Below are 16155 nucleotides of genomic sequence, written 5' to 3' on the forward strand. Positions count from 1 at the left end.
AATCATTTGTAGAACAACCTACCTGACAACAGCAAAATGTATACTCTTTTCTCAAGTGTGACATGAAATATTGTTGAAAACAGAACATATTCTGGACAATAAAGCAGACTTACCAAGTTAAAAGAATTAAAATTACACAGAAAATTATCTGAAAGTAATAGAACTAAACTAAAAATAAATTGAAGGATATCTGAAAAATCTCCTAATAATTGGAAATTAAACAGTATACTTCATATAATACATAGGTCGTAAAGAAAGTGATAAGGGAAATTACAAAGTATGTGAGTTGAATATAGATGAAAATACAATATTAAAATTAGTGGAATTCAGCTAGAGCAGTGTTTAAAGTTTATACAATTTAAAGCTAATATTAAAAAACAAAGAAATTATTAAACCAATACTGTAATATTTCACTTTAGGATGAGAAAGGAAAGTTAAGTGGCTCAGTCGTGTCCGACTCTTTGCAACCCCATGGACTGTAGCTTACCTCTCTTCTCTGTCCATGGGATTTTCCAGACAAGACTACTGGAGTGGGTTGCCATTTCTTTAGGATGAGAAGAGAAAGTTAAATATGGTAAAGGAGACAATAACAATAATAGAAAAAAAACTTCTTGAAAATAGTAAAATCTATAAAGAAATAACATTGAAACCAAAAGGAAATTTTTGAGAACTATCAATACAATTGAAAGAGATTGCTGAGAAGTCTAAAGTGTCATTATTAGAAGGGGAAAATGTGATCTCACTTTACTCTAGACACATCAAGAGAATAATCATAAGATATTATAAGTAACTCATGCCCATACTTTTAATTCTAATGAAACATTTTAATTCTTAAAAAATGAAATATACGAGTTGACTCAAGAATAAACAAACAACTTGAATAGTCTTATATTAGTTAAGAAAATTGAATTCCTAGTTTAAAAACCTTCCCTCCAAATCTCTGAAAGTCTAGATAAATTTTCCTGGCAAATTCTGTCAGACATTTATGGAAGAGATAATATCAATTTTACACAAATTTTTCCAGAAAATCATAGGGAGGGAACTTCACAAGTTAGTTTTTGAGATCAACATTGCTGTGATAGCATAAAAAGACACTACAAGAAACAAAGCAAAACAAAAAACTACAGACCAATATTCACCATAAACAGAGACACCAAAATGCTCAACAAAGTATTTGACAGTCAAGATGGGATATATATAGATGTGATAAATACATCATAACTAAGTGGGGTTTAGTCAAGGAATGAAAGGCAGGCTGAACAGTTCAGTATCAATTGACAGAAAAAAGATTTAAAACTAAAAAAATTTAAAACTTTAAAAAAAGATTTAAAACTGATTGTCTTAATAGATGTAGAAAAAAACATGACAAAATTAAATACCCACGGGCTTTCCTGGTGTCTCAGTCAGTAAAGAATCCACCTGCAATGCAGGAGACCTGAGTTCACTCTCTGGGTCAGGAGTATCCCTTGGAGAAGGAAATGGCAATCCACACCAGTATTCTTGCCTGGGAAATCCCATGGACAGAGGAACCTGGTGGGTTAGAGTCCATGGGGTCTCAAGAGTCAGACACGACTTAGCAACTAAACCACTATTCATGATAAAAATTCTCAATAAAGGAAGAAAAAAGGAATTTCCTTAATCTGATTAAGAATATCAACAAAATCTTACAGCTAACATTATATTCATTGGTGAAAGACTGAATGTTTTCATTCTAGGACTGGGAATAAGGCAAAGATGTGCATCCTTACCATTCCTACTTATAATCACACTAGATATCCCAGCCAGTGGAATAAGGCAAGAGAAAAAGAGACATGGTTTAGAAAGGAAGAAATAAAATGGTCTCCATGCACTAAAGATAGGATTTTCTATATAGTAAATTCTAATGAATGTGTAAAACAAGCTTCAAAAATTAAAGTGAGTTCAGTAAGGCCACATGATTCATGTCAATATATAAAATTCAATTGTATTTCTACATACTGAAGATGAACAGTTGGAAACCAAAATATTTATTTTAAAGATTCCATTTATGATAGCACTTATAAACATGGAATACCTAACTACAGATATAAGTGTATGTTGATAATTACAAAACACTGATGCAATACATCAAAAAAGATACAAGGTGGCTCAGCTGGTAAAGAATCTGCATTCAATGCAGGAGACCTGGGTTCGATCCCTGGGTTGGGAAGATTCTCTGGAGGAGGGCATGGCAACCCACTGCAGTATTGTTGCCTGGAGAATCTCCATTGGCAGAGGAACCTGGCTACAGTCCATGGGGTCGCAAAGAGTTAGACACAACTGAGTGACTAAGCACATCACAAATCATAAATTGGAACACTCTGATGTTATTCATATGTCAATTCTTGCCAAAGTCATCCATAGATTCAACAAAAATCCCAGTCAAAACATCATCAGATTTTTAGAGATATCAGCAAACAGATTTTAAAATCTTTATAGAAATGCAAAGGAACTATAATAGCCAAAATAAATGTTCAAAAAGTAAAGTTGAATTTTAAAACGTATACATGCATCAAATAACAGAAAGAAGAATCAAGAAATAAACCCACAAATATGTTCAAACACAATTCAATGGAGAACAGGGAGTTGTTTCAATAAATTGTGCTGAAATAAACATATATAAGGGCTTCCCATGTGGCACAGTGGTGAAGAATCAACTTGCCAATGCAGGAGATGCAAGAGATGTGGGTTGGATCCCAGGGTTGGGAAGATCCCCTGGGGTAGGAAATGGTAACCTGCTCCAGTATTCTTGCCTGGAAAATTCCATGGATAGATAAGCCTGGCTGGTTATGGAGTTGCAAAGAGTCAGGCATTGCGCATACACACACAAACATTTATAATGAAAATTAAAGCTCAACCTATATCTGACACTGTATTAACTCAAAATGGTCATAGACCTAAATGTAAAATCTAAAACAATAAAACCTCTAGAAGAAAGTATTAGAGAAAATTTAGTCACCTGAAGCTAGTAAAGATTTCTAAGATATGAAACCAAAAACATAAAATCCAAAAAGTTAGTAAATTGTTCTTCAGCAAAATTGAAAATGTCTGGTCTGTTAATGCAGAGAAGGCAATGGCAACCCACTCCAGTACTCTTGCCTGGAAAATCCCATAGATGGAGGAGTCTGGTAGGCTGCAGTCCATGGGGTCGTGAAGAGTTGGACACAACTAAGCGACTTCACTTTCTCTTTTCACTTTATGCATTGGAGAAGGAAATGGCAACCTACTCCAGTGTTCTTGCTTGGAGAATCCCAGGGACCGCAGAGCCTGGTAGGCTGCCATCTATGGGCTCGCACAGAGTTGGACACGACTGAAGCGACTTAGCAGCAGTAGCAGCTGCTCAGTTAATGAAATGACAACCCATATAAGTGCGAAGAGTATATTTGCATATCATATATCTGAAAAATGACTTGTATTTTGAATCTATAGGGAACTCTCAGTAATAAAAAAAAGATGCAATTTAAATTAATAAAAGATTTGAACAGATACTTTACCAAACAAAATCTGTAATTCAAGTAAGAAAGAATAAAATTGGATAAAGTTCTAAATTCATATTAGGCCAACTTTTTAATATCTGTGTAATTTAGATAATCTGTCTGAGAATATGTGGCAGTAGCTACATCTACTTCATAGTGTGGTTGTGGAGATTTAATAGACTGTGCATGAAAGTGTTATTTTTGAAGTCAATTTAACCTCAATTCCTTATATATTCTCTCCACCTTTTTTCATGGAATATTGTATGGTTTTATCTCCATGTATTGGGCTTCCCTGGTGGCTCAGATGTTAAAGAATCTGCCTGCAATGCAGGAGATCCAGGTTCATTCCCGGGGTTGAGAAGATCCCCTGGAGAAGGGAATGGCTACCCACCCCAGTATTCTTGCCTGGAAAATTCCATTGACAGAGGAGCCTGGTAGTCACAGTCCATGGGATCACAGAGTCAGACAGGACTGAGTGACTAACACTTTCACTGTTATTTTTATATTATTATATATTTTGTGTTTAAGTTGAATATTATTGTAATATCAACATAGAAATGATTAGACAATTAAACATTTTAAAAGACAATTTAAAAATGCGGCTGTGGCGCTTACCTTTAATCATCATAAAGATTAAAATAGCTCTAAAACATGTTCAGTGGTACCTTTGTCATAAGAAACCTGAATGTTTTTCATTTTTCCTCATTAACAGCTTCTTTGTCTGGCTATAGTGGTAAAACCAAAACGACCATAGGTGATAATCCCCCAGGCCAACTGACTTCCTCTTAGCAGTCCCAGATCTCCACAGCATCACTTGGTCACTACCCCTGGGGTTGTAATTAGCTGCTGCTCTGACTGTTTTATACAACTATTTGTGTGTGTCTGTAATGATACTTCGTAGGATCTGGTTGATTTTGGGAGAACTGTATCTGTCTGAATCTTTAATGATGGTGTTCTCTTAGTTCCCTTGACAAAACAGGTAGGTAGGAAAAAAATAAAATCAGTAGTGAATAAATTACTACTAGCCAAGTTTTCTGTATTCCAGGAATGCAAAAACTGAGTTTTTCTGCAGCTCGCTGTGATGTTAACTTTCTGTGGAAGTTTTCTGCTGGCACTAGAGAAGGAGGATAGAGCAGGGATCAGGCCCATGAGGAAGAGTCGTGTATATGGACAGTTAAGGATATGAATAAGGGGAAGTGCACAACAAGCCTTCAAATAATGAGCATAAATCTGTAGACGAATATCAGGGAACACTCATCTTCTTTTCTGAGTATCTCAAGTGTTTGTCCTCGTGTTAACATTTATTTTTTTGGTATCATGTGCTTTTCTTTCTGGCCTGTGATTTATGGTCAGTCTATCTGGTTGTAGTATACAATGAGTAGAAATGTTTCAGCCCTTTGTAACCTCCTGTTTGCATTTTATTTCTGTCTTTTCATCCTAATAAAGTTCTTTTTGGTTGATTTCAAGATGCTGAGCATTGCTGGTATGTGTTACAACAGAGTGGCATGCAGAGTCTCTGAAAACTTTGTCTTCCAGCCCCTAATGGGGCCCTTTTATTCATTCATTTATTATTTGACAACTCATCACATTTATTATATGATTCATTCCTTAATGAACCCATTTGATATTTATAATGTGTGTCTATGATACACTGGCCCTAAACCACTTGTTTCCAAAGTAGAAAACATGTCAACTGGTATCTCCGTTTCTTTTATTTCTTCTCTTTATTCTATCATCCCCCTCTCTTCACTGTCACATTTCTCTACTCCCTCCCTTAGTTCTCAGTTTTCATGCTTGGTTCTTGATTCACTTTTTGGCTTCTCTGGCTCACAGCCAGTTGTCCTGTCTCCTGGGTTGTTCTGCCCAAGTCATTGGCTCCTTTGCTTCCTTTCACACTGTCAGTGTAATGTTCTACATGGTGGGATCTTTGCTTTCTTTCCTTTATCTTGTTTTTTCCCTCTGTACTCTTGCTCTCAGAGAACGAATTCAGTCTTATATATTTTCACTCTTACATGGGTTATGATATAATTATGTCTTGAATTTATACTTCTTTCCATATATCCTGTCCCATATTTCCACCTGGTATCTCACTAATATCTTAAACTCTATTTTCTCCACCTTTGTAAATTCCATGTCCAACTACCCTCTTTTAAAAAATGAACCCACAGTTGACCTATTCATGCACATATCTTGGTGTCACCTTTGACTTCCGTCTTTCACACTCACATCATCTTTAATCCGTCACCAGTTTCTTTGGGTTTTTACTTCTCAATATTTCTGTGTCTTGTATCAATACTGTTGCAGATAAACTATGTAGTCCTCGTCAGCAGCATGGCCTCCCAGATCTCCTTTATTTCATCATTCACTTAAGAGAATTCCCTGCTTCCATTGCTTCTTTCCTCCAACTGCCCTATCACAGTAATGGATAGAGTATCTTCCTTAATAACTAGCCTCATCATCAATTTCTTGCACACTCTCTGTCATTGACTTCCTGTAATTATTTAATATCTTGAATATCTGAGATTAGTTCTCAATGTCAGGCAGAAACTAATCTGTACCAGTCTTTCTTCTCTTTTCTAAAACAATGTCTATGAAATGGACAATCTGCATGCTTCACCATTAACCTAGTGAATACCAAAGTTATGTATTTTTAATATTTTACCATTTGATTGAAATGACATTTTAGATCCCATGTTCATATATTATAATATTTACTATGTCTTAAAAGTATACACAGTGTTACTTTTGCTATGCTGTCTTTTCTAATCATTGGAATTACCTTTTCCCACTCTTCTCATATTTTAGAGGGTCTAGTCCACTTCTGTGACCTATATCATACAATGCCTGATGTACATTTCTATATGTGTTTGACAAAGATTGACTTTGTTCAACATTGGTCTTTCATGAGACCTAGTATTTAGAAAGCAAATTCATTTTAAATTAACAAAATGAATAAGTGAGAAGATAAGAATGAGAATAGAACATTATTAAGACTTCAGTCTTGAATAACCATTTGACTTTGTCATATGCCTAAACTGCCTCTTTTTTTAACTTGTACAGTCAAAGTGGAAGTCATAACTAAAGAATTTAATATACCAAATGAAAAAGACAGTTTGGAGAAAATTATATTTTCCTTAGCAGCTTATATTGCATAGTTTGGCTCAGCAGATCAATACATATTTGCTCCTGGATGGACTCAGCCTTCAGAAATCCCTTGAAGCACCTGCTCTTGCCCTTTCTTCCTACTTGCCTCACGTTTTAACCATAAAGACAAGAGAAATATCCAGTGTTAGGGAAAACTTAACTTTTTTAATATGAGAAATTGAAATTTATGCCTTTGGATTATTGGGATGGCAGTAGTGAAAGGGTTACAACCTGATGAGAACACTAAGCTTCTTCCTGCAACCTTAGGCTCTCTGGTTAATACCGCCCTTGAGAAATAAAAGTATTTGGGAAATATTCTTAATTGACTGGGTGCAAGTGTAGGCATAAATAAGGTCTAGTTTAAATATTAATAATTTAGAATAATGAGGATTCAGAATATCAGGAATAATTATCTATACTTAATAGCCACTTAGGGCTTCCCAGGTGGCGCTAGTGGTAAAGAACCCACCTGTCAATGCCGGAGACATAAGAGACTTGGGTTCAATCCCTGGGTGGGGAAGATCCCTTGGAGGAGGGCATGGCAACCCATTCCAGTATTCTTACCTGGAGAATCCCATGGATAGAGGAGTCTGGAGTGCTACAGTCCATAACATTGCAGAGTCAGAACCAACAAAAGCAACTGATCATGCATGCATACGTGCTAGGTTATGAGGTAGGTATGTTTACATACATATCATATATTTCTCACAACAACCTACAAGGGAGGTATTATTATCTCAGTGAGAAATAGTGAGAAAACTGAATCTCAGATAAAGTAACTGCCATGCTCACACAGCAAATTTGCTGCTGAGCTTCAACTAAAATAGAAAAGATTAATGCCAAAGCCCAAGCTATTAATCATTCCACTATAATGCATGAAAAGAAATCTGTGAATTTTTGCATTTTTGGACTGAAGAAATTAAGAGATGAATGTTTAAAAATGATTTCTGGACTTTTGAAGATGAACATATAGCCATGTGGTAAATCCACCACATAGAAGAACCACACCTTTGAAAATAACAGTACTGTGACCCTAATAGCAGATGCTGCCCAGACAGAGAGCCCTCCTGGGATGGTAGAATATAAAGAAAACATACACGGGGGAGAATTTCATGTGCTTGTTGTCTATTGTCCTGTATACCTTTTCTGCTTAGTATATGATAGACTCCTCAAGTCATAAGAGTTGAATTTTTTACTGTGAATTAAATGTGTATATCATTGTGCAGTGTGGAGGCAACCTGCCATTCATTATCAAGTGTGGTTTTCACAGAAACTCTGTGAGCCTGACTGGGCAAATTATAGAACTATCTGCCTTCCTTAAATGCAACCCAGTGTTGCAAAGTCAGGAGCAGCCCTGAATCAGTGAATTAAAGGGGAGAGGGTGATGTTCTCCTCAACTGATCTGGGTTTTCAGAAATAGAGACTATGGTATTTCACACTCTCTGAACCCTGATGTATTATCTCTGTTCTCCTGCTTCTTTTTCTTTTTTGTCATTGTGCATATCTTTTCTAATTTCTCCTCTATCCAATCTTTAAGATATTTTACATATTTTAAATTCAGTATTTCTCTATATTTTATTTTTCTATGCACACATAAACTTTTGGAAAACAGGTTGAGTGCTGGCTGTTGGTTTGGAGGTGAATGCTAGGTAATCCCCAATGAGAAATGTGTTGTAAAGTTATAGGCGCCTTCTCACTGGAGGTCTAATGGTCTTGTCCACTCTAAGTTTTTAAGTAAGACACTTTCCCTTAAGTGTATTTAAACTATTGAAAAAGATGATGGGGAGAATCAAGAATAATAAAGATGGCATGACTTTAATACAGCCTTGGACTATTAATGCCTGTGTGATCAGTTGCTCAGTCGTGTCTGACTCTTTGTGACCCTGTGCACTTTTGCCTACCAGAGTTCTCTGTTCATGGGATTTCCTGGGCAAGAATACTAAAGTGGGTTGCCATTTCCTCTTTCAGTGGATCTTCCCAACCCAAGGATCAAACCCGGGTCTACTGCATCTCCTGCATTGGCAGGCAGATACTTTACTACTGAACCACCCATAACCTTTCAATCGAGAACTATCTTTTGACTTTCTATGTGTCTGGGTATATACCATGAACTATATACATGTGAATAATGGTGCTTGTTTGTGTGCTGAATCACTTTAGTCTTGTCCAGCTCTTTGCAACCCTGTGGACTGTAGCATGCCATGTCCCTTTGTCCATGGGATTCTCCAGACAAAAATACTGGAGTGGGTTGCCCTGCCCTCTTCTAGGGGATATTCTTGAGCCAGGAATTGAGCTTGTGTCTTGTTTCTCCTGCACTGCAGGCAGACTCTACCCACTGAGCCACCTGGGTAGCCTGTGAATAATGGTAGTTAATATTAAAGAGCATTTTCATATTATGTAATTCTAGATATTTCCCCAAATTTGTATATATCTTTCTTCTCTCTTTCAGTAATTCTTCTAGAGCCAGGTAAGTATCTATGCCCTTGGAGCAGCTTACCCACCAGGTATTGCTGACAGTAGTTATCTTCTATACTTGAATCTCTTGAACACATCTCCCCTGCTACCCCCCCAATCATCAAAATATCACTATTCAATAGACATATTGTATTCTGCATTAGAGAGTATTTATTATGTTCATAGTTCATAGTTTTTTTTTTTTCCAACTGTTTTCTCAGGTATTTGACTTACAGGAGTTAGCGAAAGACTCACTATCAAAGTTCAGATCAGTTCAGTCGCTCAGTCGTGTCCGACTCATTGTGACCCCATGAATCACAGCACGCCATGCCTCCCTGTCTATCATCAACTCCCAGAGTCCACCCAAACCCATGTCCATTGAGGCGGTGATGCCATCCAACAGTCTTATCCTCTGTTGTCCCCTTCTCCTCCTTCCCTCAATCTTTCCCAGCATCAGGGTCTTTTCCAATGAGTCAGCTCTTCGCATCAGGTGGCCAAAGTATTGGGGTTTCAGCTCCAACATCAGAACTTCCAATGAACATTCAGGACTGATCTCCTTTAGAATGGACTGGTTGGATCTCCTTGCAGTCCAAGGGACTCTCAAGAGTCTTCTCCAACACCACAGTTCAAAAGCATCAGTTTTTCAGCACTCAGCTTTCTTCACAGTCCAACTCTCACATCCATACATGACCACTGGAAAAACCATAGCCTTGACTAGATGGACCTTTGTTGACAAAGTAATGTCTCTGCTTTTTAATATGCCATCTAGGTTAGTCATAACTTTCCTTCCAAAGAGTAAGCGTCTTTTAATTCCATGGCTGCAGTCACCATCTGCAGTGATTTTGGAGCCCAGAAAAACAAAGTCAGCCACTGTTTCCCCATCTTTTGCCATGAAGTGATGGGACCAGATACCATGATCTTAGTTTTCTGAATGTTGAGCTTTAAACCAACTTTTCACTCTCCTCTTTCATTTTCATCAAGAGGCTCTTTAGTTCTTCTTCACTTTCTGCCATAAGGGTGGTGTCATCTGCATATCTGAGGTTATTGATAATTCTCCCTGCATTCTTGATTCCAGCTTGTGCTTCTTCCAGCCCAGCGTTTCTCATGATGTACTCTGCATAGAAGTTAAACAAGCAGGGTGACAATATACAGCCTGGACATACTCCTTTTCCTATTTGGAACCAGTCTGCTGTTCCATGTCCAGTTCTAACTGTTACTTCCTGACCTGCATATAGGTTTCTCAAGAGGCAGTTTAGGTTGTTTGGTATTTCCATCTCTTTCAGAATTTTCCACAGTTTATTGTGATCCACGCAGTCAAAGGCTTTGGCATAGTTAATAAAGCAGAAATAGATGTTTTTCTGGAACTCTTTCGCTTTTTCGATGATCCAGCAGATGTTGGCAATTTGATCTCTGGTTTCTCTACCTTTTCTAAAACCAGCCTGAACATCTGGAAGTTCATGGTTCATGTAGTGCTGCAGCCTGTCTTGGAGAATTTTAAGCATCACTTTACTAGCGTGTGAGATGAGTGCAATTGTACGGTAGTTTGAGCATTCTTTGGCATTGCCTTTCTTTGTGGTTGGGATGAAAACTGACCTTTTCCAGTCCTGTGGCCACTGCTGAGTTTTCCAAATTTGCTGGCATATTGAGTGTAGCACTTTCACAGCATCATCTTTCAGGATTTGTAATAGCTCAACTGGAATTCCATCACCTCCACTAGCTTTGTTTGTAGTGATGCTTCTTTAAGGCCCGCTTGACTTCACATTCCAGGATGTCTGGCTCTTGGTGAGTGATCACACCATCATGCTTATCTCAGTCGTGAAGCTCTTTTTGTACAGTTCTTCTGTGTATTCTTGCCACCACTTCTTAATATCTTCTGCTTCTGTTAGGTCCCTACCATATCTGTCCTTCATTTAGCCCATCTTTGCATGAAATGTTCCCTTGGTGTCTCTACTTTTTTTGAAGAGTTCTCTAGTCTTTCCCATTCTCTTGTTTTCCTCTATTTCTTTGAATTGATCAGTGAGGAAGGCTTTCTTATTTCTCCCTGCTATTCTTTGGAACTCTGCATTTAAATGGGTATATCTTTCCTTTCCTCCATTGCTTTTCACTTCCCTTCTTTTCACAGTTAGTTGTAAGGCCTCCTTAGACAGCCATTTTGCTTTTTTGCATTTCTTTTTCTTGGGGATGATCTTGCTCCCTGTCTCCTGTATAATGTCACAAACCTCCATCCATAGTTCATCAGGACTCTGTCTAGCCAATCTAGTCCCTAAGTCTATTTCTCACTTCCACTGTATAGTCATAGAGATTTGATTTAGGTCATACCTGTATGGTCTAGTGGTTTTCTCCACTTTCTTCAATTTCAGTTGAATCTGGCAATAAGAAGTTTATATTCTGAGCCACAGTCAGCTCCTGGTCTTGTTTTTGCTGACTGTATAGAGCTTCTCCATCTTTGGCTGCAAAGAGTATAATCAGTCTGATTTTGGTGTTGACCATCTGGTGATGTCCATGTGTAGAGTCTTCTCTTGTGTTGTTGGAAAAGGGTGTTTGCTATGACCAGTGCGTTTTCTTGGCAGATCTGTATTATCCTTTGCCCTGCTTCATTCTGTACTCCAAGGCCAAATTTGCCTGTTACTCCAGGTGTTTCTTGACTTCCTACTTTTGCATTCCAGTCCCCTATAATGAAAAGGGCATCTTTTTTTGGTGTTATTTATAGAAGGTCTTGTAGGTCTTCATAGAACTGTTCAACTTCAGCTTCTTCAGTGTTACTGGTTGGGGCATAGATTTGGATTACCGTGATATTGAATGGTTTGTCTTGGAAATGAACAGAGATTATTCTGTCGTTTTTGAGATTGCATCCAAGTACTGCATTTCAGACTCTTTTGTTGACTATTATGGCTAGTACATTTCTAAGGGATTCCTGCCCACAGTACTAGATATAATGGTCATCTGAATTAAATTCACCCATTCCAGTCCATCTTAGTTCGATGATTCCTAGAATGTTGATGTCCACTCTTGTCATCTCCTGTTTGACCACTTCCAATTTGCCTTGATTCATGGACCTAACATTCCAGGTTCCTATGCAATATTGCTCTTTATTAAGAGCATCGAACCTTGCTTCTATCTATTAAGGCATCGAACCTTGCTTCTATCACCAGTCCCATCCACAACTGGGTGTTGTTTTTGCTTTGGCTCCACCCCTTCATTCTTTCTGGAGTTATTTCTCCACTGATCTCCAATAGCGTATTGGGCACCTACCGACCTGGGGAGTTCATCTTTAAGTGTCCTATCTTTTTGCCTTTTCATACTGTTCATGGGGTTCTCAAGGCAAGATTTCTGAAGCGGTTTGCCATTCCCTTCTCCAGTAGACCACATTCTTTCAGACCTCTCCACCATGACCCATCCGTCTTGGGTGGCCCCACATGGCATGGCTTAGTTTCATTGAGTTAGACAAAGCTGTGGTCCCTGTCATCAGATTGGCCTGTTGTCTGTGATTGTGTTTTCAGTCTGTCTGCCCTCTGATGCTCTCTCTCAGTGCCTACCTTTTTACTTAGGTTTCTCTTACCTTGGATGTGGGGTATATCTTCACGGCTTCTCCAGCAAAGCACAGCCACTGCTCCTTACCTAGGACATGGGGTAGTTCCTTTCAGCCACGCCTGTGCGCCATGGCAGCCACTGCGACTAAGAGGGTAAAAGTCAATAAAAGCTGTAATAATTAATTGGGATTTTAATGGACTTCCCTGGTGGTTCAGAGAGGAAAGCATCTGCCTACAATGCAGGAGACCCAGGTTCAATCCCTAGGTCGGGAAGATCCCCTGAAGAAGGAAATCACAACCCACTCTGGTACTCTTGCCTGGAAAATCCCATGGACGGAGGAGCCTGGTAGGCTACAGTCCATGGGGTCACAAAGAGTTGGACATGACTGAGAGACTTCACTTTAGTTATCCTTTGAAGATAATAAAATTTAGGAAGACCAAAAGAATAGCCTCCTTGGAAACACCATCTTAATTGTTTTACAGTTGTAATGACCAGTTGCATAACCAGAAAAATATGAAGAACCCAGACCACAAACATAACAGGAATGAATAACCACTTTCCCAAATATAATTTACCATTGTATTAGTCAAATAATCTTTAATTGTTTTTAGGTAATATTTACTCATTATTAGGTAGATACATGGGGTCACACAGAGTCGGACACAACTGATGCGACTTAGCAGCAGCAGCAGATACATAATTTAATGTTAATAATGGGTAGTGTATGAGTACCTCTGGTTTGTTTTGATTTTCACCAAGAAAAATTATGTTTTTTTTTTTTTTTTGTTAACTTGATCATTTTCTCTAGTCTGTCTTTCTAGAATAAGAGTCAAGAGACCCAGCTTTTGGTTTCCAGTTCCCCCAGTTATGTGAACCTGGATGTGGCCTTGTGTTTTTCATGTGAATGATAACCATCTTGGACAAAATGGCCCACATATAATTCCACGCCAGCTTTTCATCTCATCACACTGAGAACATGTGCTTTTCGTCACCAAAACCTTGGACCTTTTTCAATACTTACTGAGTTTCTTGTCTTCCCCCCATCCTGTGCCTCCACTACCTTCCTCTGTATATCTATCCCATCCATCTTATCCCCTGGTGACTCTCTCCAACTTGATGAGCAGCAGAAATTGGTTGTTCCCTGCACCCTACTCCAAGCCTCAGGTTTCTGGTAACCGAAAGTGTGCACCTTGAGACTGTGGACCATTGGATTCGGAGATGATAGTGTAGTCAATATATGTAGATGAGAATAGAAAGACATTCATGCCAATGATGCTGACCCAGAATTGGAGTCAGAATATAGTGACAGACTCAGTCAGTTGTGCAGTCTATGATGAATGAGGGCACCAGTCAGATGGCCCTTTGAGTGAGAAGGTCTGGAGTTGTACCTCGAAAAATGAAAGATATCAGTATACCTGTTCTACTGCATTTCATTAAGTCCTAAATAAATTAACCTCTAGCAGATGTTTTCAGGGACTGCTCTATTCTAGAAGGAGTGACTGAGATGGGTGTCTGCACACAGAGAAACACAACACCATTGTCTGCTTACCCTCCACCTCACATATAAATACTCTATGTATTAAAGAAGTAACTTTGCATATTATGATTTAAGATCAAGAAGGAATCTCATCTGCCCTCCTATAATGGGACTTATTAGTGTTTGATATTCCTCATATTTTATAATTATAAATCAATAATATACAAATTGCCTTGAAGATAAAATACATGACTAGATTTAAAAGTAAAATTAAGCAGGATAATATCAGCTATCAGAATAGGTTATCATGCAAGTGATACTGAATACTTTAAGGTGTAAGGGGGTATCAGTGAACATAAGAGATGACATTAAGGGAAAGCTGAGACACCGATGAATCACTACTTAATATCTCAACTATTCTAAGTGCTGACTTCAATACCTTCACATGTATGAACAGAAAAATGCTTTCAGATATATTTTACATCATCTGTGGCTGCTTTAGATATATACCTTAGCAGAAATTGCAGAAATTCCCCAAATATACATTGATTAGGTCTAGAGAAAGCCTTTCACACCTAGCTGCTGTAGGCTCCATTATGAAAGTCTTGCTGAGTTTTGAGTCCAGTTTAGGGATTTTGTAGTCATGAAAAATTATGTGGAGACTAGAGGCACCCAGAATAGCCTTGGCCATGATAAAATGTGATGGAAACAGTGGTTGTTTTATTTCTTATTGAAGTCCACATACTTCCCCTGTTTTACTATACTTGTGGGATCTCCAGTTTTATATACCACATTCTCTTTATTTTGTCTCCATCTACAGCTTATCCTGAGATAAGGATAAAAGACAGGAGACTATCAATTCGAGTATCATGTAACTTTCAATCCAGGTGACAATCGACCAGTCAATCATGTTTTCCTCTCATCACTACTTTTTGTCAGTGAATTGTGAGAAAAGTGGATTATGAGAATATATATAAAAACATGATGGAATATTTTAGACATGAGAAATAGTCAATATCAGAAATGAAATTAAAAAATATTAAAAAAAAAAAGAATCTTTACTTATTGGCTATGTCAGATCTTAGTTCCAGCACGTGGGATCTTTGATGCATTATGTGGGATCTTTTGTTGAGGTGCATGGACTCTATAGCTGTGACTGCAGAGCATTGGCTCAGTTGCTCCAAGGTTTGTGGGATCTTAGTTCAGCAAGCAGGGGTCAAACCACTGTTCCCTGCATGGCATGGTGTATTTCTAACCAGAGCACCACCAGGGAAGTCCCCAGAAGTGATAAAAACAGCTGATGAATGTCATGGACACGTTGGAATCTTTTGTATTTGCCGGCTCTGTTAATTTAAGAACAGAATGTTGCAGTGAGAGTATTTGTGATGATAGGGTTGAAGTACATGCAGCTCAAACATTGTGATGGTACCATGTTGTTGTCTTTTTGTTTGTATATTTGAGGAATTGGATAATTATATACTTTTAATTCATTATGAGAATACTGAAATCAGAAATTATCATCTCCGTAATCACACTTTCCTCTTCATTTTCATATTTATCAGTATTTCAGTGGCAGCCCTGTTGGCTGGATCGATGGATGGAGGGAATCACTCGGTGGTGTCTGAGTTTGTGTTTCTGGGACTCACTCATTCATGGGAGTTCCAGCTGCTCCTCCTGGTGTTCTCCTCTGTGCTCTATGTGGCAAGCATGACTGGAAACATCCTCATTGTGTTTTCTGTGACCACTGATCCTCACTTACATTCCCCCATGTACTTCCTATTGGCCAGCCTCTCCTTCATTGACTTGGGAGCCTGCTCTGTCACTTCTCCCAAGATGATCTATGACCTTTTCAGAAAGCGTAAGGTCATTTCCTTTGGAGGCTGCATTGCTCAGATCTTCTTCATCCACGTCATCGGTGGGGTGGAGATGGTGCTGCTCATAGCCATGGCCTTTGACAGATATGTTGCCATATGTAAGCCTCTCCACTATCTGAGCATCATGAGCCCAGGGATGTGCATTTTGTTTCTGGCTGCTGCCTGGGCCCTTGGTGTCAGC

General features: G+C 38.4%; 1 protein-coding gene across 1 annotated transcript in view; it reads left to right on the forward strand.

The window, feature by feature from the left end:
* The window catches only part of LOC120860835 (olfactory receptor 4F3/4F16/4F29-like), a gene marked incomplete at its 3' end in the record, with an annotated part of 17034 nt that extends 962 nt beyond the window's left edge, over nucleotides 1-16072 (forward strand). The window contains exon 2 of the mRNA XM_040236542.1: nucleotides 15671-16072. Within this exon, the coding sequence (XP_040092476.1) occupies nucleotides 15671-16072 (402 nt within the window). The remainder of the gene's footprint in view (nucleotides 1-15670) is intronic.
* Nucleotides 16073-16155: the final 83 nt, after the last annotated feature.

Source organism: Oryx dammah, unplaced genomic scaffold, assembly GCF_014754425.2.
Source record: "Oryx dammah isolate SB20612 unplaced genomic scaffold, SCBI_Odam_1.1 HiC_scaffold_11205, whole genome shotgun sequence".
NCBI classification, from domain to species: domain Eukaryota; kingdom Metazoa; phylum Chordata; class Mammalia; order Artiodactyla; family Bovidae; genus Oryx; species Oryx dammah.